The sequence below is a fragment of the Chanos chanos genome, chromosome 10 (genome assembly GCF_902362185.1).
Source record: "Chanos chanos chromosome 10, fChaCha1.1, whole genome shotgun sequence".
In the NCBI taxonomy this organism is placed as follows: Eukaryota; Metazoa; Chordata; class Actinopteri; order Gonorynchiformes; family Chanidae; genus Chanos; species Chanos chanos.
This window is the reverse complement of record NC_044504.1, coordinates 1,673,409-1,697,500: the sequence shown is the minus strand read 5'-3', so window position 1 is coordinate 1,697,500 and position 24,092 is coordinate 1,673,409. Positions and strand designations below refer to the sequence as shown.

The 24,092-nt window shown below is 43.9% G+C and overlaps 1 protein-coding gene across 1 annotated transcript in view; it reads right to left on the bottom strand.

The window, feature by feature from the left end:
* The window catches only part of agps (alkylglycerone phosphate synthase), a 32,812-nt gene extending 17,312 nt beyond the window's left edge, over positions 1 to 15,500 (bottom strand). The window contains exons 1-10 of the mRNA XM_030786382.1: positions 15,308 to 15,500; positions 11,544 to 11,633; positions 10,032 to 10,122; positions 9,603 to 9,723; positions 9,195 to 9,269; positions 8,003 to 8,074; positions 7,484 to 7,563; positions 5,904 to 5,984; positions 4,866 to 4,991; positions 4,303 to 4,411 (exon numbers count right to left, since the gene is read on the bottom strand). Coding sequence (XP_030642242.1) covers positions 4,303 to 4,411; positions 4,866 to 4,991; positions 5,904 to 5,984; positions 7,484 to 7,563; positions 8,003 to 8,074; positions 9,195 to 9,269; positions 9,603 to 9,723; positions 10,032 to 10,122; positions 11,544 to 11,633; positions 15,308 to 15,486 — 1,024 coding nt within the window. The 5' untranslated portion in view covers positions 15,487 to 15,500. The remainder of the gene's footprint in view (positions 1 to 4,302; positions 4,412 to 4,865; positions 4,992 to 5,903; positions 5,985 to 7,483; positions 7,564 to 8,002; positions 8,075 to 9,194; positions 9,270 to 9,602; positions 9,724 to 10,031; positions 10,123 to 11,543; positions 11,634 to 15,307) is intronic.
* Between the last annotated feature and the right edge of the window lie 8,592 nt (positions 15,501 to 24,092).

The window sequence follows — 24,092 nt, the reverse complement described above, 5'->3', positions numbered from 1 at the left end:
TTCCAGCCTTAGGTACAGAGGTGTGGATTGCTCTGGGCGCGTAGGAAATTGAAAAAAATAAAAAATAAACCAGACCCATAATAAATTCCTGCTGAGGAGCCTTTAAAAAAAGAGCCAAGGAACAAGCAGATATCGTCCACCCTAGTGCATGGTCTTGGGCTTTTGTTTCTACCACCCGGTAATACATTAAAAAGTGCCTTTAATTTCATACAGGGGTATTTTTAAAAATTCTTGGTAGACATACAGGCTTGATTGGATTGTAGAAGACTCCATAATCCTCATAAACTAATGATCAATGGATCAGACAGAAATGATATTCTTTACGCATCAATCTCATGTAATGTCAAAACAATAAAGTCTGGTTAGTAATAAACTCAAACATAATGATATGGAATAAATCTGTCCTTCAAAGATGTTGGGTGAATGAAACAGACTTTGTTTAACACCAAAATGGGGCCCCAGTTGAATGGCAATCTAATCTTTGAAGAGTAAAAAACGCAAAAACAAAGACCTCACGTTAAGGTAGCCTAAAATCTTATGAGTTTAACAGCGATATTTCACCCGGCTGTCACACTCTTTCCTGTACATTGTATGGGTTTGAATAATGGAACTCAATGCTAATCCTGTGATTAAACGACATCTGCTTCCAGCAGGGGAAAAAAAACCCCTGACAACTCAAACGCCAACCTGGCTGTAAGTAAGACTTCCTAAATTATGACCTACAAATGGGCCCAAATAAAACACGAAACCGCCGATGAATTCTGTTTACTGCCCCGTCCTTCCACAGACACTGTGGCCAAACCAGCTCCATAAACACTAACACAGGCTAGTCGCTCTAATCATAGTTTCATCTTATTAAAATCGCGGCGAATGGTCATGAGCTCCTCTATAAAACACCTGTCCAATTAGTTTGCCATAGACGCATTATTCTCACTGCAAGACATTGAAATAGCATTCACTACGGCCAGGCCCATTATATAAAAAAGCCAGATGCCTTTCTAATGAGAATATGAATCTTTTATGATCGATAATTAATTCGCGACAATATCAGTCTACATCGAGAATTTACGTATCGCGGCAATAAACATTTTTAATGTCGTTCTCATGCGAGAGAAACCAAAAAACACTGCTGAAAGCACCCCTATCATTTTTCATTTGCCGTGGAATTTTAATTCATAAATTAAATGCTGTTTTATTTTATTGAAATACTATTTTCGAAACAATGGCACAGGCCACCTAACTGTATTGAACTCATTTTCATCGGCTATATTTTGGCAGGTCTAGATGATTGGATGGAGTATTACCAAACCAGGCACTTATGCAAACCGCTGAATGCCTCTGTGCAAGGAAAATGAACATGTAACGTGAGCGTGATTTCACATTTTTATGTCGTTTCAAAAATGTTACCACTGACTTAACCTGAAGAGAACCCAGGATGGTCGATTCCAGTAACGCTAATGTCACTCCATGCCGCCCTCTAGTGACTGTACCAGTAATCAGCTCTACTACGTCCCATGCGTATTGCGTTTGCACACGCTGTAACAAACATATCACTAGCGACAAATACCTCAATTTTAACAGCAATATGCATGACTTAGAATACTGATAAAGTATACAGAAGCTGCAGTTCTGCAAAGATTTTCACGCCCACACTAGTAGTGTCACTTAGCGTTCACCAAACAAAAGACATCAGGGCGGGCTGGCTTTCTCTCTCTCTCCCTCTCGCACACACACTCTCTCTCTCTCTCTCACACACACACTCTCTCACACACACACACACACACACAAAGACAAATCATCCAGGCCAAGAAAGGTCTTTAAACACAAACTGATTAGCATTGATTGTTCCAGTCAGTCAGTGTTCCCTCAGATTGGAACCATCTAGTACGCTTTACATCCACCCGATTTCTCAAGGTCGGGAAGATTAAGAGGAACAGAGATATATCCCACAGTTAATGAACAGGGGAGGGGCTGGAGCAAGTCTCAAACGACACTCGCTCAGTTATCATGCACGGCATGCTGGTGTTGTCAGGGTAACGGTTTTGCCCAAGGCACATATCAGGCTGTGGTACCCTGGGAGATATGCAAATTAGGCCAAAGCCTGGGGGGGTGGGACCTCTGTGCACCTAGCAACAGGCCGCCCACAATCCCCTAAGCTGCCAACACACACACACACACACACACACACACACACACACACACACACACACACACACACACACACACACACACACAGAGAGAGAGAGAGAGAGAGAGAGAGAGAGAGAGAGAGAGAGAGAGAGGAGGTCTCTCTTAGAGGCTGAAACTGCACGACTTCATTACAAAAGCCTCCATTCTATCAAACAAAACAGCTGTTAAACTGTTGTAAATTAGACCATCTCTAGACTAACCGCCGGAGAGTCAGGACATCAGGCCGAGACATGGTCTCCTATGAGTTATTTACTCATCTCTACGTGCTACTCATTCTACCACACAAACACACACACTTTGTACCTAGTTTTTAAACATTCAGCTCTATTTTGACTGACCTTAGTATCACTGTGAAATGCTATAAGACACTTTTATTCTTCGGTCTGAGGGCTCTTGTGGTCAGGGTTATGTTTAGGGCTATGTTAACGTTTCTGTGGCACACAGACTCCTCTCACGGTCTCTGTCTGTGAAACAGACCAAAGGGACAAACCTCAGCGCGGGTTACAAACACACAAACAGTTCAGCGCATCATCGCAGACATCTCCGCACTAGCCAATCAGGAGAGCCAGGCCCCGTTCATCCCAATCCAAAACACATCAAAACCAGATGAATCACTCTGAACCACGGGAAACTCCTGCTCTTGGACAGGCGGAGATCTTCCACATTAAATCACAAGGCGTTTTCCTGTCTTTCACCCCCGGGGGCGTTCCTAAGTGTGTGTGTGTGTGTGTGTGTTTGTGGTATCCTAAGCTCGACCTGAGGGGAGTCTGTGTTTCTTCTCCGTTAACGCACTGACATTTCAGACTGATAAAGAGTGTGCATGCATGACTAAACAGGGTAAACCTTTTATCTAAAGGATGTTTGTAAATGCTCAGACAGCAGGAGCTACCGCTTTTGCAGGCTAATGTCAAGGAACAAAATCAAGAGGATGGAGACTTTGAAGTCAGGGCCCTTCTCCACATGTCTGCATTCGCCTTAGTCCACAATCAAACACCAACCATTTATCAAAACTCATTCTGAAATCTTCAGCCCATACCCCGTGGTCGGACCGACGTCACACACGGGTCAGACTATCTTAATGAACCTTTTCTTTCCTCCGTCCTCTCCCTGGTCTGCACAGCGGATGCACAGCGTTGGCAGTCTGTCTGTCAGAGAAAGTCTCAAAGGATCGCTTAAGAGGTGAGGGAAGAATTTCTTCATTCTTCATTTCAGAAAACCCCTGTAAGCGTAATGACACAAACCCGAACGCTTTTCTAACGCTTTTCTAACGCTTTTCTAACAACATCACACCGGAGACGCTGAATCAACGGAAGGATCATCTCTCCGCATGATTTACCATAAACACACAGAGTGAATATCTGCTGTGACCGCCATAAAGACCCCAGTCTGAAAAGAACAGACACACACACACACACACACACACACAGTCTGGTGTGAAAAGCACAGGTATGAAGGACACAGTTTAAAAAAAAACCCACATGGATGACAGCTAATGAAATGGCCAGTTAGGCTGTATGTTCACAGATGTCGTAACAAGCTCTGACCAAAAAAAAAAGCTGGTATTGGACAGAGGATAAATGGGCGGGGGGGGGGGGGGGGTTGAAATGACTGGTATTGGACAGAGGATAAATGGGTGGGGGGGGTTGAAATGACTGGTATTGGACAGAGGATAAATGGGCATGTGGGGGGGGGGGGGGGGGGTGAAATGACTGGGCTTTGGAGCGCACTGGCTGGGCTGGCGGTGAGAGTGGGCAGAGCAGATGTTCACCAGTGGCAGTGCCAACCGCTCCCTGGGCAGCCCTGCTTATGATGGAGAGGTGGTCGATTGCCATGGAGCAGGCCTGGCACGTGATGGGTTTTCACAATGAGATTTCACACAGGACAGAACCACACAGAACCAGGGGTTAGGGAGGAGAGGGACAGGGAGGGATCCACTGCTGCCCCGTGACAGGTTATAAGGCTGGGGTCCGTCTGATTCTCTGACATTCACTTAAAAACATTGCCTATTAGACACAGTTACACACACTCACACATTCTCAGACAAATAAAGCAAACAGTGACACCCCTACACGGTGCAGAACCCCGGCAGGGTGGACCGGAGCGCTGGCTTACCCTCTGAGCCCAGGATGAAGTGGTGAATATCGGGTCCCGTGGACATGCGTGGTCCCTGACAGCCCTTCTCAATCACACCCCGCGGACTCACCATCCTAATATGGACAACCTGAACACAGCACAGAACACACCAATTCACACTCACAGACTCAGGGAGACAGCTGGTAAAGACTCAGAGAGTCATCTGGTTAAGACTCCAAGTGTTGGGTCATAAAGACTCAGAGAATTAGTTGCTAATGGCTTGACACGGGGACAGGAGAGTTTCAACAAATTAACCCACAAATGACTTTATATGTCTTTATAACTCAAGTAAAACATCCATCATAAACTGACAGGTGTGACAGACTCAGCCTACACACAGAACACTCTTAGAGCTGGGACGTGACCTTGTGCGTGTATGTGTGCACGTGAGTGTGTATATGTGTACACATTACACAATAAGAAACTCACACACCTCTGTGTGTGTGTGTGTGTGTGTGAGTGTGTGCGTATGTATGAGTGTGTATGTGTGAGTGTATGTGTGTGTGTGTGTGTGCGTGCGGAGATGAGGCATGTACTCTCACCAGGTCTTCAATGTTTCCATAACCGTTCTTCTTGATGCCAGAGGCTCGGGTGGCGACCCATCCTCCCAGAGAACTGAACTCCATGGAGTCTGGTTCATGACCTACACAGTAACCTCTCTCATTCAACTGGATGTGAACACACACACACACAGAGGCAGACGCAGACACACACACATGCACACACACACACACACACAGGCACACACACACACAGCGAGAGGAGAGGGACACACAAAGAGAGGTGCAAAAATGCTCAATCAAAATTGTATTTGTCATAAAGTAAACACTTCAGTCTGGAGTGTGCAACAACAAACAACAACTAAATGTTCCATTGCAAACCAAACTATTAGACTTGAGTATGATCAGCATAGCCTTTCAGATGATATGAGCCGTTTTCCTGGCCAAAGGGGAATAAAATGACGTTAACGGAACTCTCTAGAAGCATTTCTGTCCCTGGTCTCACTGAGGGCCAAATATACAGAACGTCCATTCTGTTCACTCTTTCACACTCTTCCAGGTTATATGAGAGAGAGAGAGAGAGAGAGAGAGGGAGGGAGAGAGAGAGAGAAGATAGAAAAAAAAGGACAGGCTTGGTTTTATTACCCAAATCCCGAGAAACGGTTGTTTGAATGTACTGCCATCTGCTCAGAGACACTGACCTTCCTATAGACCAGAGCGTTTGAATCTGGGTTGACATGCTGCTCACGCGTTCCCCTACATTCAAACACCAGCTCATTCTCCATTATTCTGCATTAGTTTGATGGTCCCATCTGCTAAGAGACCAGCTCTGGGTCTCTCTCGGAGCTACGGGGCCTAATCTTGCTCAGTTTGGGTTCAGACCGGCCAATTCGACACACGTTTTATTGCAGGAACCAGGTCTCTACAGATTCAAACCCTGAAAACCCGCTCAAGCACAGCTACTCTTTGTCTTGGAGGAGAGCAATGCTACCAGACTGAAACTGAAGACCGGTTCTGTTGATGGTTAACTGGTGAAAAGGGATACACACACACAAACACAGAGCCTTTTGCTGGTCTTACCTGTTTCTCTAGGTCCTGTCCAATGATGCCACATTCCACATGGGCCATGAGGTTCTTCTCATCAATCCACAATATACGGTTCTGACAGAGAGCGAGAGAGAGAGAGAGAGAGAGAGAAAGAGAGAAAGCGAGAACAAAGCCAAAACTCATGAGATTGCTGCATTTCATGGCTAACATCATGTCGAATTTAAATTCTTACAAAGCCAGAGGTCCTGGGGTTTTTTTGGGATTTTTTTTTTGCTGTAATGAAAACCAGGCACACTGTTGAGAGGCATCTGATGTGCATTAAGGAGAGGAAGAGAGGAGATTTGAGCTAAAACGCTGTCATGCTGACAGTGAATGGCCCGGAGTGACTTCATTGCTCTCTAAAAGCACCTCTCTCTCTGACTTATAGCTCACAGATTCAAGCCAGTTGTTCAGGGTTAACATCTAAAGCCAAGTGAAGGTCACACTGTTTTACAGCAACACACACGCTGAGAAGGTGAGCAAAAAAAGGACTTGGAGTGTGTGTGCGCACGTGCGCACGTGCGCACGTGCACACACACACACACACACACACACACCTCATACTGAAACATACAGCATTTATGACGCAAGACTTGAGTGTACAGGTTGTGCAAGTGGCGTTTCTGGCACAGGAGAACAGGGTGTCCAATAGGGGCTCAATTAGACAAGCTCTTAAAGTTCATGTCCACTCCAGCCCCGCCCCCTTTCTGTGTGCATGGAGAAGCACAGCTTGAGCTCCCCCACAAGCCCCCGGGCCAATCAATCTTTCCCCGAGGCTGATAAACTGCCCAATGACATCACGTTTTGCCTTTCATCTTCCCGCCTGCTCCACACATGGCCTGTGACCCCAGACACAGCCATGCCGCTCTCGCTAGCACAGAGAGAACAGTCCTAACCCCCAGCATGCAATTCACCGCCCACCCCCTCACATCAGTGCACGGCTCAGCACAGCCAGAGGGCCAGCAGTTCCTCCTTCCCCTACACGTTTAATGCACTGCTGGGTGGGGCACTGCTACAGATGGGAGGAATACAGTGATGTAGGAGGTACTGATGTCACAAAGGAACCAAAAGAATGTTTAGAATCTGCACATTCTAGTGTTCTAAAAAAGTATTAGCACTGGTCTGAGAGTTCCAGTTTCACAGTTCCATAGCCTTGTATGGCAACGGCAATGCGGTAGGGCTTCGCTGTAGTATGGAGACTGGAAGAGCATGCTGGAACCTCCGTGGCTTTCTTTCCAGTCTCTTCAGGAGGGGACTGCCTCTTCCTTTTCACACATACCACACAATCTCACATCTGTCCTTCATTACTGCATTCTGTTTTTCCACACATAGTCCTCTGACCTTCGCAAACCTTCTGAATTTACCAACAATCCAAATTACCTCATTGCACTTCAGACCACATCGATTTAGGTAAATGATGTCATATATATATATATATATATATCTCACACACACACACACACACACACACACACACAGATTGTGTGTGAACGGTAGGACGTCATGCGGCATGGTTTGTAGTGAGGAGAGAGATGTGTGTGGCTACAGGACAGTGGAATGTTCTGAGCTCTCACCATTTGAGATGTGTCTAAGGAGACAATGGAGCGTGTCTCCTCTGGGGGGCACTCTAGAGCACCGGACACACTCGTCCCTCCTTCAGGGAGACAGCGAAAGAGATGGGAAGAGTGAGAGCGAGAGTGAAACCATTAGTCAGATTAGTCAGTCCTGTCCTAACTTCACACTTATAAAACCCACAGAAACCTAAACACCCAAAACTCCACAGTTATTACCGGAAAAACCCACAACATTTACATTACAAACAGGATGGAGGCTAAGAACATGATCTATGTATAAAGTGAATACAAGGGCCTTCAGATTCAGTCTCAGTAAATTCCCCTGTCATATGAGTACACTATACACAGACGCTCCAGCCCAGCACAGGGAAAGTGATCTCAGCGAGGCCTGATTAGAGGTGGATTAGGTTTATTTACAGACAAGTCCCAGAATAAAGACAGTCTGCACATGCTGTATGAAAATACTGACGCTGACAGACTGAAACAGAGCTTAACATTCGCTCAGTGTGAAATCTTTACCTCCGAACGGTATCAGACAGACATCGTGCTTGCACGCCAACTCCACAATCTTCACCACGTCGTCATGGCAACCTGTGGGCAGAGCCAATGTCGGTCAAGTCACACCATATCTTTTCCATTCAGCCCTCGCTCAGCAATAACAATAACAACAACAATAATAATAATAATTTCACACAGAATAATACTTTTGCTCTTTAATGAAAGGAGACGTGATTGTGTAAGCTGGGGGGGGGGCTCTGCATTGTTAGCTGTAGCTGGTCCTGCTGACTGACGCATCAGTGTGAGTGTATACTGCCATCCTCATGCTCAACAGATGCTGGGGCAGGCTTCTCCAGCCCGCTGGGAGCTCATTTGCATGAGGCTCTTCAGCTACAGGCACAAAGCACCAATGAGGCAGGTCCTCTGGGAACACAGTGGGTGGGACTATTACAGCACGGCCCTTTGACTGACCAATGGGATCTTTTCCACTCCAGCCATATGGAGCATATGTGGGGGAGTACACAGATCTCATAGGCTCGTACGTGAATGAGACTCAGTGGAGTACTGAACAGCCAACACACTGCAGCCCTGCCAGCTCCACACACTTCCAACCAATACAGAGCCTCATGCCGGGATTTGGCTGTGGAAGGCGCTAAGAATACAAAAATAACTGACCACGCTGTCCTGTGGGGAGGAGCTGGTCTCACCACACTGTGGTTGCTTTGAGGCGCGTGATTTTGTGCACCTTTCAAGTAACGAGAAGATTAAAAAAAAAAAAAAGAGAGAGAGGGGAGAGAGAGAGGGGGAGAGAGAGAGAGAGAGAGAGAGAGAGAGAGAGAAGGAGATTCTCCAATCTGAGGGCAGAGTATGAGAAGAGCTGTGATTTGCTGCCCATTTGGGAGCCATCAGTCCACAGTCATCTGCATGATAAACCAGTGCCACTCACAGCCGCGCGGCAAACCAATCCTGACGCTATCATTCATGGCTGGGCTGGGCTGGCACTGCTGCAGGCTGGGTAATGCTGGATGTCAAACACTGTCCCACAACACCCCATATCAAGCCCCGCTCATGAATATTAATGAGCCCCACCCACTGATGCAGTGCTGCTGAGATTAACCCCTTAAATCATTCCAGTCTGAAGGGACACACACAAAGACAAACACAAACACACACACAGACACACACAAATACACGTACACACACAAAAACTCACTTGGCCATACCACCAAATCCGGGACTTTTCCAATCCTACCCTCTCGGAGAGCAAAGATTTCATGTAGACAATGCCCTGCACAGGGAACAGAGAAGAGCACAGGCAATAAGTGACCCATTTCTGCTCACGCCTCAGAACAAGGACTATGAGTGAGAAACAGACCACACACACACATGCATTCAAATGCTTATCATTTCACTGTCACATCAGCACACCTGCTTCTGCTTGTTCACGCCAGTCACGCATGTCCCCACGCACACGGAATCAACAACGCACAACCAAAGACATAAAGCATTGACTTTTTCTTCTTATCTATTTTACACAAAGACATGTGGAGCAGTGGAGAATGAGGGGAGTGTCTATCCTTGAGCTGTAGGGGGCGTGTCCTTGGGCTCCAGGGGGCCTCACCATGACTGCGGAAGACCCGGTCGTCCGGCTCCTGAGAGAGAGTGACGCCCAGGGCTTTGAGCTCTTCCATAAAGGCCTGGTTCAGATTGGGCACAGGCACGGCACTGGCATTCAGCACAGGCTGAGAGAGAGAAAACAGCGTGTTACTCTCTCTCTCTCACACACACACACACAGGCACATGCACGCACATGCACACACACACACACACACACACACACACACGTAGGCGCACACACGCACCTGCACGCAGGCACACACATGCAAACACACGCACGCACGCACGTACGCACACGCAGGCAAACACACACACACAGGCACACACACACACACACAGGCACACACACACACACACAGGCATACACACGCAGGTGCACACAGACTTATTTCCCACTGCATAAAGCTGATGAGAGTGTGAGAGGCAGGCTTACAACAGCTGGAGATCTGTGCTGCTCACTGGCTCCAAAGGTTCCTTCAAACCAATTTTTTAAACTGGGCAGGATCATACCACTCAGTGGATACCTGACACGGACACAACGCGAATAATCATCATCAGAGTCAGAGAGGCAGAGAGAGGACAAAGGACAGAGGCAGAAAGCATACAGTCACAACCTGCACTCATTTTTTCAGCCGTGCAGGATCTGATCCGGGGCCAGTTTTAAGACCTGCTGTTGTCATTTTACAGAGCTCTTCAGTCTCTATTGGGGGAAAATCGGCCACCCTGGCAGTGCCCTGATGACGGAGACATCTGTGATGTCCCTGTCTTCATACACAACTGATTCACTATGGCACTGTCCAGCCTGACTACTACTGTCCTTCAGAGCAGCAAATTCAGCCCCTCATGAAAAGACCTCTGTCAGAGAGAGAGAGAGGGGGGGTGGGAGGGGGGAGAAGAGAAGAGAAGAGAAGAGAAGAGAAGAGAAGAGAAGAGAAGAGAAGAGAAGAGAAGAGAAGAGAAGAGAAGATTCTGACGCGTGTGGCTGCATTACAGATGTACTCTGGCAAGCTGAGTGACTATGTATATTTATGTGATAAACTGGGAGCACTGGTCATCACTGCTAATCTCTGTCCAGTATCTTACCCCTGCACTACAGCCTAAACCTAACACATCATTATCTTACCCCTGCACTGCAGCCTAAACCTAACACAGCATTCTTGTCTTAAGCTGCTCTCTCTCCCCTGCTCTGTGTCAGATTTATAAATGATAAGGACAGGGTTGGTCTGACTGTATTCTAATGAGAAAGGCAAGCAGAGGGGTGAGAATGAACAATCCCAGAAAAAAAGAGACATCAACAACAGTTTTATTGTCAGTGCGAATAAAAACAGAGTTGTGTCAGAGGAAAGAAAAAAACCATGCTTCCCTAAAGAGATTACTGTATCACATTTGCAAGTGAAAGTGAAAGTATTTCTTTCTTCTTTTTTTTTTGGTTTGCTTAATGTGTCATTTTATAGCTGAAATATTTTATGGTGAGATAGGTATTCAAAACATTTCTAGAATGTTGAAATGTATTTCCAACATATGTGACCTGTAGGCTGCTGTAGGTCATTTGGGCTCTGGAACCAAAGGCTTTTTAAACTTGTTCTTCCCTCTGACCTTCTGAAGTTCGGTCGGTGCATTCTGCACGCAGTACAAATACCAACCACTAGATGGCAGTGGCGTAACACTCAACCTTTCAGAGTCCAAACTGGACAGTGTACAGAGGTTACGTTTGCAGATGTCACATTACTAACTAGCAGATTTCAGACTAAAAGTGCCTTTAAGAATTCGGACCAAGAAATGTTCCCGGGCCTTCATTTGAGGGGGGAAAAAAAGCTGTCGTCACCTTTTTCACTTCCTGCTTTGTAATCGTAAAAACCCTAAATTTCCTGTATGAACGCATTCCGTTCACATTTCCGTTGCTGATTCTTACAGAATGCTGTAAGTCAGAGACAGTGAAACTCACCTTTTGCCTGTGAACTCTGCTTGGCCCTTCTTATTCAAGAGGAATCGGGAATCACTGTAGCCCCATCCGTTCCATTTCAAAACCTCCTGCCTACAGGAGCACAAGCAAAAGGACACATTTAAAAATAATAATAATAATAATAATAATAATAATAATAAAATATATGTGCATGAATATTATTGATATTACTATTATTGACTATGACTCTCTGGTTGATATTAAGGAAGAACTCGTAGGTGGCTGGTAGCATTTCTCTGTCGTATAATTCTCAGAGAATGATGCGACACACAGTGGCGCGAATGCAGCGACATGGCGAATCTTGAAAAGATCACGAGTCACTAATTGACAGGGCCAGATGTGGGTTGATTCCTAACATGTCATTCGCGCAAACAACCGCAGAGCCGTTGTCACGGCAACCTGCCCAAAGCAAACTAATTATTCTGTGTTTTTAACCTGTCATCGTGCAGGTACACTGCTAAAGCCTGCCACGAGAATACCCTTTAATCCCAAAGAGAGCAACTATGGAAGGGTTCACACAGTATAGCGCTGCTCTAATGACAGCACAACCAAGTGTGTGCTCTTTCCTACGGACTGTACACACATTTTCAACTCCATCTAAAACAAGTAAAGAATGCATCAACAGGGGAGACCACTGGAAATGAACACGGACGGGACAGTTCACGGATATTCGTAAACACTGCTGAGGCGCGTGAGGGTTTCAGCCGATTCAACGGTGAGAGAAAAATAAATCAGTACATTTGGCCTGTACGGCGGCATCTCGGAAACGACAATAAATAACGAGGCGCGCGTCCCAATTCCAGCTGAGCTCTCCCGCGGGCAGAGGTTTGGACATAATTCACGTCGCACACCTGACCGAACACTGAGACAGTCTCATGATTCATACATGAACACCCCCCACCCCCTCCTCCTCCAAAACCCCGTAAATTAAACGCACAGAAAAATGACAGGCAGTCCTCACACAAGCACCATTCGGACACACACCCCTCACTCACTCTCGATCTTGTGACCAGCTCGCCGCAAAACGCTCTTACTTGAAACTTAAACGCTCCCTTTTCCACCAGAATTAACCCCCGTGAGGAAACATTGTGTGTGCTTGTTTTTGAAACTCAAAACAAACAGCTTGCAGCAGAAGTCATTACACAGACATAGGTGGCTTCCATGCTACACTGCTGTGCCCTGCCTAGGTAAATGTGACAATACTTTTAGCTGGTTATCGGTGAACTACACATGAGTTCTGTACAGCGTAATCAAATGAGAGAGGGCCTGCTGATGGTATCCAAACAAGGTCAAGGTTAAGGTTCTCTCTCCCCGACCAGGCCAGCAGCTGCAGGCAACATTATGTGGAGCAGCACCAGGCTAATGCAGGCAAAGAGCATATCAGGAGATTTGATTTCATCTAACACGCTGAAAGCTTGACAGGCCTTACTGCTTTTATAGTGTCCATAAGAGACAGACAGTTCAAGACATGCACATCAATTAAGTGAAATTATTTGAAGCAGATGAATAAAAAGAGGTGAACCAATCAAATATTAGGATAATCACATTCTGTGTATGGATCAGAGAGACCTGTGGTAGGTTGTTGTTGTTGTTTTTTTTCCTGAGGAGGGAACTACACAGACACTAAAATGTCAAAGAAATTCAAGCAGTGATGAATGAAACGCACCTCCACGTAACAGAAAGATGTGCTGTTTATGCAACACTGACACAGAAACCAGAGATTTAGTTTATACTGAGACCAGCCCTCTGTGTGGGTCTTCTGTCTTACATGACTGTACAAATCTCAAAGCGTTCAGTTCAACAAGTTTTTCAGTTCACATGACTGAGGTCCAAACACACACTGGCTACTATTACGCATCTGAAACTCAACACCTCTGAGTGTACAACCTCTCTCTGCTCATGAAGCCGTGGCCTAGATATTTTTTTATTACCCTGTATGAGGGTGAACAAAAAGATCATTTTAAACAAATTATCCAGCGCAGTTCTTAAGTTGGAGAACTTTTACTGAATGGTTTCAGGAGAGCAGAGGGGTGGGGGGGTTGGAACGGAAACTGTCTGAGAACCTGTTGAACAAGATCCAAACAGCAACGTCTGTACCGTGGAATAGCAACAAAATGAACCACAGACTCCATTGTCGGGAGGACGGATCAGAGAAAAAAAAAATCTTAGAAAGTAGCCCTCTTAAAATTAGAGACCTGAGGAAAAAACATTAGTCAAACTGATTTTCTCTGCGTTCACCACAGAATTCTAGGTCATGAAAAATCATTTCCTCCAGACCTGTGAAAAACTCTGACAGTTAATTATGTCTTACCGTATGCCTAAGGTCTGTTGGATTTCTCTGTGTTGCTCAACTTCCTCAAAACAACACTCAACCTCAAGATACATATGCCCACAATGGCTTATTAATGCTTTATCAGTATTAAACTTATCAGTGATTTCAGAACAAGGGTAAAGGTGATTAGACAGAAACTACTGCTCTCTAGTTTCTCAGAAATCTGTAAATATTTGAATATCAGTGGGTTCTGCTGAACAGCAACCATGACCAAAAGACCAGAGGTTTGCCGCCACTGGAGAGATGGCAGAGTTGGGTGAGTGGCTTGTCTTTCCTCAGTAAACTACCTGGACGCGGTTTCTCGGAAAATGACTGATGATTAATTGTATTGTACACAGAGATTTTCCCATTTACGGTGCAATTTAATCCAAATGAAGAATCCGGTTATTCAAATCTTCATTCACAATGCAAAACATGCTTTACCTAGAAAGAGAAAACATTCCTTCTGGAATTACAAGAATTGATGGACGCATATCTGACACTAGATGTCCCCACTGTATATGTGAAAGAACAGGAAACCCGCCTCTCCCCTCTTATGGAACCCCGAGTCATACCACCTCAGCTCCTATCCAATCAGAGCCCTATTTTCCAAAGAAAGTTTTATCAACAAATTCAAAGCAATAAAACGTTTTCATGTCCGTGAACACATTGCTTAAGTATCGTTCCGAATTCAATGAAAATGTTATATATGCGAATTAAAACGACTATACACGTTTCCAGATCTTAAGCTTTTACGGTTTGACATAAATCAGAATGTCAGACAACTTGCTTAAATATGACATCTTTCTGCTGCGTTTAACAACAAAGAAAAAATCTCAGTGTTACAGCTGTTTTCATTAGCCTTCTGCTTACTCAACTATTTGATTAACTGCGTACCTGAATCATTTGCAAGGGCAGAAATGTATGTTTACGGTCCTAAGATCTTACACATGCGGGAGCTGGACAGACCTAAGGCATGTCAGACTCTTCAAGGAAGTAATCTACAGTGAATTTCTTTTTCTGCGTATCATTACTACTTCTCAGGCTACCCCATTCCTAGTCTGCTGAATGTTATTCAACATTTGTAATCTGAAAGCCAGAGTTCAATAGCAGTCGTACGATTCTCACATGCCAAGAAATCTCACGCCACCGCACCCACCCTATGAGAATGAATGAAGACTTTGAGGAGGACAGCTAGCCAGTAAAGGAGCGCGACATGCCAACTTCGTTCCTCTAATGTCGACAGATGTGTTGATATATTCAGACAACATTTGCTTGATTATTTAACATCAGTATTCTTATATGAACACTCGCAATTTCCTCGCAAGCAGAACAGCTGTTTGGAACCCCTGTAATCTACTAATCGCTAAGCCTTATGTAGCTACAGTAACCCACAGCGCAATTCAATAGCACATCACCATCAGCGTCTGCTTACCTTCTCTGAGGCAACGTATTAGCCTTGACAGATTTCGGCTGGGCCGTCTCAGCCTTACAGCCTTGTGCAGCAATCCCCGTGTGTCCATCGGTGTCTGGTTTCTGTAGGTGACCTGCTATGATTCTCAGTCTTTGCTCTGCAGATCTTTGCCGCTTGGTGCTGTCGCTGTCTGACGCCATGTTGCTTCCGTGTTTGAGCGGCGGAAACATAGAGGTTCTACTTTAACTGGACAGGCAGCTGAGTTCAACCGGCTGAGCCACTTCCTTGGCCCAACGCGGGGTGTTACGTCACGTGATAACAAATCGGAACGCTTTTTGAGAATAATTCCACAGTCTAATGCTCTAGGTTACTTTGTAATTCGCGATATCTCTATATTAATGGATGATTTTATTGTTTTTAAAGAGCATTAATATTTTATCAAATATGTTGAAATTAACTTGTGCACATGGCCGTATCCTCACATCTAATGTTCAAGTACAAGTCTCGAATATGGATCCTCATTTGAATACCGCATCCGATTTGGCGTTTTTGACAGCCGGTGTGCGCACCGCTCTAAGACGGGCGCTCGCGCTTTTGTGCATTCCAGGGGTCTTGCAAGAGAATCTCTATCTGGAATTATAATATTCCTTCTGAAGAAATTTTCTGGAAGAAAGAAGGAAGATTTCTGGTTATTTAAAGGTAAGATGTTTTAAAAATGCATAACAGAGCCCTGTACTTTCGAGAAAATACGAAGAATCATAGCTGCTAGTTGATTAGCTAACAAACAAACAAACAAAAAAGCTCTCTTTTAAAAAAGTATTTGGTATGTTTTTATTTAACACTGAATTGTCGAGGCGACCGTTGCGTTATTACGAGTGCCAATAAATATGAACTTTTTTTTTGTCTGAGGGAGTGTTCCAGGCTAGCGCGTAGGGTGGGCAACTGTGGTGATTCTCTGCCGTGACCTCTTTCCTACTTTTAGATTCGCTAAAACAGCAGAGACATTGTAAAGCTTTGATATTTAAACAGAATTTGTGTAGAACTGCGGGTACAGTCTAAGACCTAATCCGAATGGGAGTTCCTAGTTATCAGCGATCAGAACTATATGCGAATATGAATGTGCTGACTGATATTTAGTGCCCCCCCCCCCTCTCTCTCTCTCTCTCTCTCTCTCTCTCTCTCTCTCTCTCTCTGTGTCTCACTCTTCCTGTGTAGCTGTGCGTCTCTCGTAGTAACACACACAACCCACAACCACTGGGAGGACAGGTTGAATGTTGAATAGAAAAGGGTTTAGAGACAGATAGAGTAGAGGAGAAACTAGCCTTGACAGATCGTCAATGCCCTTGGCAAGATCTACAACTGCTCTCTCTCTCGCCTCCACCCCCTCCCACCCCCTCCCACACACACACACACACACACACACACACACACACACAGTATCTTTAAGTGAATCTGTGGCTGAATGTGATGTCACCAAGTAATTGGTAGAGCTGTGTAAAAAAAATTTAGAATCAGAAGTGACTTCCACCAGTAACTCCTCTCTCAGATACAGATCTAAGAAGGTATATAGGACCCGTATTATACTTAAAAAAAGTAAGAAAAAAATGCAAGTGGAGATGACAAGCTGAAAAAAGTTATTGGGGCAACCTTCATTGTTCCCGTCAACAAAGAGACAGATACAGATGTGCAAGTCCTCGAAAACAAGAAGTTTACAATATAATTATCATCAGATACTTTACTGATCCCAGGGGGAATTTTGTCCTCTTTTGACCTTCTTATACACAGTGAGCGCACACACACACACACACACACACACACACACACACACTCTAGGACCAGTGATCACACACACACACTAGGAGCAGTGACCACACACACACACACACACACACACACACACACTCTAGGAGCAGTGACCACACACACACACACACACACACACATACACACTCACTCTAGGGGCAGTGACCACACACACACACACATACACACTCACTCTAGGAGCAGTGACCACACACACACACACACACACACACTCTAGGAGCAGTAACCACACACACACACACACACACGCACATACACACTCACTCTAGGAGCAGTGATCACACACACACACTAGGAGCAGTGACCACACACACACTCACTCTAGGGGCAGTGACACCACACACACACACACACACACACACACACACACTAGGAGCAGTGACCACACACACACACACACACACACACTCACTCTAGGGGCAGTGAGCAGCAGCAGCTCACTCTGTTCTCTTTGCCAGTGCCTTGGTCACTGACAGGAGTATTAACCCTAACATACATGTCTTTGATGGTGGAAACTGGAGCACCCGACGGAAACCCATGCAAACATGGGGAGAACATGCAAACTCCACACAGAAAGGACCTGGGATGGCTGGGGTTCGAACCTAGGACCTTCTTGTTGTGAGGCAACAGTGCTAACCAAACTGTGTGCTTTTTTTCTGTGCTCTGCATACGTCTGTGCTCTGTGCTCTGTACACGTCTGTGCTCTGCATACGTCTGTGCTCTGCATATGTCTGTGCTCTGTGCACATCTGTGCTCTGTATACGACTGTGCTCTGTGCTCTGTGCATATCTGTGCTCTGTATACGACTGTGCTCTGTGCACGTCTGTGCTCTGTATACATCTGTGCTCTGTGCATGTCTGTGCTCTGTGCACGTCTGTGCTCTGTGCACATATGTGCTCTGTGCACGTCTGTGCTCTGTGCTCTGTATACATCTGTGCTCTGTGCACCTCTGTGCTCTGTGCTCTCTGCTCTGTATACGTCTGTGCTCTGTATATGTGCATCACGTATACAGAGCACAGACACAAAGAACACAGTTTGTGACAGCATCCTTGACCATGGCCACAAAAAAGAAATGTGTACAAGAAAATTGTGCAAAGAAAAAGAAGCCTGAAAATCCAGTTTTTATTTTCTTATATAAAGAATATACAAAAGAATACAGGCAGCAGCAAAGAAAATCCATAACCTAAATCCATGACAGAAACAGTGAAAGAGAGGAGGTCAGACTCTCACCAGGCAAAATAATGAGATAAAGAGAGGTCAGCGATGTGAGGAGGGACGGAGGTCTGAGCTGAAAGTGGTGCCGAACAGAGAAGAAGTGAAATGATGTAAAATGAATAGAATGTACAAATGATTCAGTCTGCAAGAGACAGCTGTCAAAAAAAATGAAACGAATGTCAAACCAAATGAATGAGCAGGAGAAATTCGTTAATCAGTGTTTACTCATAAGGCATTGTTTACCTGAGTTGACAGGAAGAAGAGGCAGGTGGAAGAGATAATAAAGGAGCTCAAAGGACAGATCTGAAAGAAGCAGATGTCATAACCAGGTTTGACAGGACAGTCAGAATAAAATCATATCAGGATGTGGTGGACATTTTGACCACAAATGTGTCTATTAGTAAGCTAAACTCTGTAAAGGGGGGGAGAGAGAGAGGGAGAGAAACATTCTTTTAAGAACATTCACACATTACTAAATATATTTCCTTTCTTAGTTTACCAAGACATCATCGTTTATGAAACGAGGCATAACTGTCGTTTTGCAGAGGAATTCTCTGCTTGTGTTCGGATTTGACACCCTGGTATGAGGTGGTGAGAGTCTAAAAATTGTTACGTACTACGAGCACAAAACAAACGTAAGTATTTTTACCAGTAATCAGTTAGATACTGTAAGCTACATTTATTTTTCTTGTGATTTATTGTATGACTTGTTATGCATGCACAGACGTTACGGAATAACTGGCACGGGCTATTTCATATTGTATCCATAATCCATAATGAAAATTCCGTGAAATTTTCAAGCTGATGGGCAATTTATTTCGGAAACGTTTTAGTTTCTGTGTCCCAAGCTCTAGCCATTCGTGATATTATTAGGTGTTATTATTGGTGCCAAGCGCCACCTATTTGAAACTAATTTGACTGTATGGCATAACAAAACGCCATTGGCTGGGATCACGTGACTTTGTCCATTTAAAACGAGGCACCGAGGCTTCGTATCCATATAATATTAGTCGACCTTTACCACACAGATCACCGCGAAACATATGTTTCTCGTTTATCTCTCGTTATTATGTGTGGCATAGACATTATGTTTGTCAGGCTGAAGTGTTAAAAACTGTCTCCATAAAAGCCGTCTTCACGAAAGTTAATACTCTCGTGTTATTTACTTCTGATTTAGGTATTCCAATAGTCAGCAGCTACCTTTAATTTATTTACTGAGTCGTATTCATTTAGTATTTGGTTCACTAAAGTAGTCTGAGCTATATTCGCCTCTAACAGTCCCCAGTAGCCTGTATAGCCAAGTATTAATATAATTGTGACCTACACCGCTTTGCTGATTCCCTCTTGTTTTCACGTATAAACTGTACGTATAAACGTTCTTTTTGGATGATGTAAGCGAATGTGCTCTTCTTTAGCAGAGAACTCGAAGCCCATCTCAGTAATATCTAGCAAATATGAGTATGTAACCTACGGTTTTTTAAACCTCTATGACTTAATGGTAAAGACCACTTGTGTCGAAATTTCGGTTTTTTGTTTTTTTTTTGCTTTGACAGTAAAAATAATTTACTTTGCTCTTAGAAGTATATCTTCATCAGAAAGCACACTCTTCATTTCATTAACTCCATAGAGTTGCGGTGTCTTTTTGCGTGTAAAGTCTTCCAATCTGTTTACGCCTAACTGGCTCATTTAAATGCTTGCGCTCCTGCTATGTTATATAACCTTCTCCCGCAACATCCTGAGTTTAAATATTCTCTCTCTCTCTCTCTCTCTCTCACACACACACACACAATAAGTTGACATTCTCACTGGCCTCTTGAACGTGAGCTGACGAAAGCCCCCCTAACTACCTCATCGGCTTTGATTCGTTGTCCAAAATGATCGTCACTGTTGAGATTACTTTAATTGATTTTATTGGTCATTGTTCATAGGCTGAAACAATGTAACTTTAGGCCCTGTTTTGACTGCTCCTCTCGTGCTAGAGGAAGGGATGTTGCTAGTTAAACGTAGTCACGCAGAATCTGTTTACCTGCACATTTTCCGTTGAAATATAGACAGTTTAGAATATCATTTGTTTGCCCATTATTTGGGATTACACTGTCTTTCTTTGTCAAGCAGTCGAGTGTGACCGTTATCCTTCACTAGTGCACGCTGTCGATGGGCTATTGGGCTATTTATGATACAGCTGCATCTGTCAGCCAAAAGCTAATACGATTTACATAGTCTCACAAATGCAGGCGATGAACTGGGACTGTTTTCTTCAAACTTTCTCCCATATGGCGATGCGCAACACATCGTGACGTAAAGCAATTCATTTGTTATTGACTGACATGGCGAAGATTTCGTACTTTTCTGAACTTGAAGCTACAAAGCTTAACTGAGATGTGTCCAGGGATTACAGGTAATTTCTAATGCTTTGGGTCCTGGATAGAACATATAGCACGGCCTCTTTCCCCAATCTGCAGACCCGTACTATCGATGGCTGTAAGAAAGCTCACCAGCTGCGCTGCCACGTGGGACTTGTTACATTCATTACACGGTGAACGGGTTTAACCAATCACAAACGAGTATTGTCACTTCGATTATCTCAACAATAATGCGATGAGTATTTTTGTGATTGTTATTTTCAGCGAATCTGTCGGCCGCGCTCATTTAATAACTCGGTTCAGCTTTAGGTTTCGGCACAGGTTATGAACGATGAATGTCTGTGGCATATCACTCGCGCGTGCTTTTTCTGCACAAACCCGCTAGATTGAATAGAAGTCAATGGGCCAAATACATCTCTGGGCCGCGGCCGCCATTTGTCAGCGGTGCCCAATGTTCGGCAATATTATAAGTGGGCGGATGACGTCACGCCCTCCCCACTCTAGTCTTCTTATAATTGTAGGGACGGGAAGTCATAGATCAGCGCTCTGCTAGAATGGGTATGAGTTGGTTATATCTCTACATTTCATAAATGAACTGATGTTAATATAGCATTATCACTTGTCTAGCATATCGTTATACTTGATGCTGCGAAAGGGAGTCTTGATGTTTTTCCTTAATCACTGAATGAAAGCCTTCATAATTTCATCAGCGTATATATAAATTTATTGTTCATAATGCACAGTTGATTGCTAGCTCATGTTTCACATTAAATACGGGGAGCATAAATACAAGGGATTTTCCAAATATTCTAGAATTTCCATAATGCATTTTCCTAGTTCTTACAAAGCCTGATTAGGATAATGATGAAGCTGAGAGCCAGTCATGAAACGACCAACATGAAGTTACAAATTGCATGTAAATTATGAAATGCCATAAAAGTAATGAAATTAGTTTAGAATAGAAATGACCATGTAGAGCCCCCTCTTCCGTCCTGATGCTCTGGAATATAAAGATGATGTTTTGTTTGATCCACAGTTCAGATCCCTTTACTGAAATCACTACGGAGATGTAACCAAGTATTGATAAAGTTGAGACAGAGATAAACTTGTCTCCACTTGTTTAGAGTATATTTTCATCACATAGTTGAGATCAGACAGTCAAATTTAGTGACTAGTCAGCAGAACAGTCACACATATAGACAGTCCAGGCTTGTTAGAACTAATGTGTTTTTTTGGTTTGTTTTTTTTGGGTTTTTTTTTTTTTCATTTGGGAAAAACCTATCTACTTAACCGGAGGGGAAAAAATCGTTCCCATCAATAAGTCTACACATGACTGGAGTCAGTCTCTTTCTAGTACTGAGGCTGTTAACGCTGAGGTGAATTAAAAGTGTGTTTAAACATTTATTGTTAACAAAAGTCCAGAGTGGCACTCTCTCAGTTATCAAAGTGTTCTGCATTCTCGTTTTGTCATACATTCCTCACTGACATCGTCAGCATCACAGCTCTGATTCCCAGCAGAGACCTGTTTAAAGACAGACAGCTCAAATAGTCAGATGTCTTTCACAGATGGTGGTTAGGAAACATAAGATACCTGCGCAAATGCCTATTTCTGGAGCTCTTCATGCACAGTTTTAAACTATTTTATTTAGTGGTGTTGTTGTTTCACACTAATGAGTTGCAAATACGCTGAGGAGAAAACCGCTGGCTTTAACAGGCCTCCCCACAAACCTAATGAAAACAGTCACAAGTCTCATCTTTGACACAGGGTATTATTAAACGTCTCATTTTTTTCCCCACCATTCACCAAGTAGCTCAAAGAGATATGTGCTTTTTTTTTTTTCTTTTTTGATTGGCCAGATCAGGTGTGATGATTTTACATCTCTTCTAGATGTGGGTTTTGAGTGGATCATGTGGGCATTTGAAGAAGAAAAAAAACCTGAGATGTATTTTTGAAATCCCTCGTTGGGGTACGAGGGAATGACAATCGTCCACCACAGTATTTCGGCATTGCATTTTCAACGTGTGCCGCAAGTCAAACACCCTGCAGCCTCCTGCTATAGGGCCAATTTCATACGCACTCACATGGAGAAAGCAACTGCATTTCACACTCTGTTGGTTGATACAGAGCGTTAAGAGGTCACCTCAGCAAGCTTTTATTTTAATACAGGCATTGCGTTGTCTGTAGGAGACACGATGAAAGATGCCCATTGTATGAAACACCTTTATTTCTCAGAGAAAAGGAAGACAGAGAGACTGGGAGTGGAGGACTGTTGGTGGTGGCACCATGATCCACTCTCTCCAGATGTGATGTTTGTTCCTGTCAGGCCAGTGCATTAACTCCCAAAACAAAGTTCTGTAATGCACTGACTGCAAGCAATTAGAGTCGGAGTGTATCACAGAACTTTACTTGGAAAGCCACGGTGCGGCCTACCAGCTCTGCTCAGACGGAACGCCCCAGGCCTCACTGCCTACAAACCAAAATAAGAGAAAGGTACATTAGCTTTTGCACAGGTTTTCTAATCATTTCAACCTCTGTTTAACCTCCGCTATCTGATACTCTCAAAATGATTATTTGATTCACAGAGTTTGTGAAGGACATCACAAAAGGACACAATGTAATACAAATTTGGGGGGTTGGTTGGGGGGGGGCGGCTTTATAAACACCAGCAGAAGTCAGCTCAGCAAAAGTTGGAAATAGACCTGGCCTATACCATTCTGGCCCAATTAATGCTGTATAAAAGAATATGAAAGCTAAGATGCCAACTTGGAAATATTCTCCCACCTTCTCAAATATACAATTAACTTCATACACATGATTTTATATATATATATATATATATATATATATATAAAATATTACTCATATATATATATAAATTACTCATATGTCATACATACATGCATGCATGAGCAAACCTTCAAAGTAAAAAAAACCCGCAAAGCAGTTAAATGATAAACGTGAGAACTTTCCATTTACTTTTCAGTTCAACCTTGCCTGTCTTCAAGGTTGTGAAGTTAACAATTGGGCCAGTCGATACGTGAAACAGCTGACGTGTCTAAAGATCCCCAATTTAGAGTTTTGCTTTACTTTCTGAAGAGTACGAAACCAGTTTGTGATCTAAAATGGTATCTCAGCATTTTCAGTGCTCATCTACAGACACTTGTTGCCTTTTCAGATAAACTTTGAGATGAAAACAGAATATGTGGGAAATGAATCAATCCACAGAAATTAAAAGGGTTAACGAGAATAGCATACGTCTCCTTCTAAGCCCGCCGCTCATTTTGTCCACACATTTAAATTTACCCAGTGCAAGACTTTTAGACATTAATGTTAAGCAAGGTACATTTGGACACTCTCCCAGTTAGTTCAAAGATTAAAATAAAGTGCCGTTCGACTGGTATAA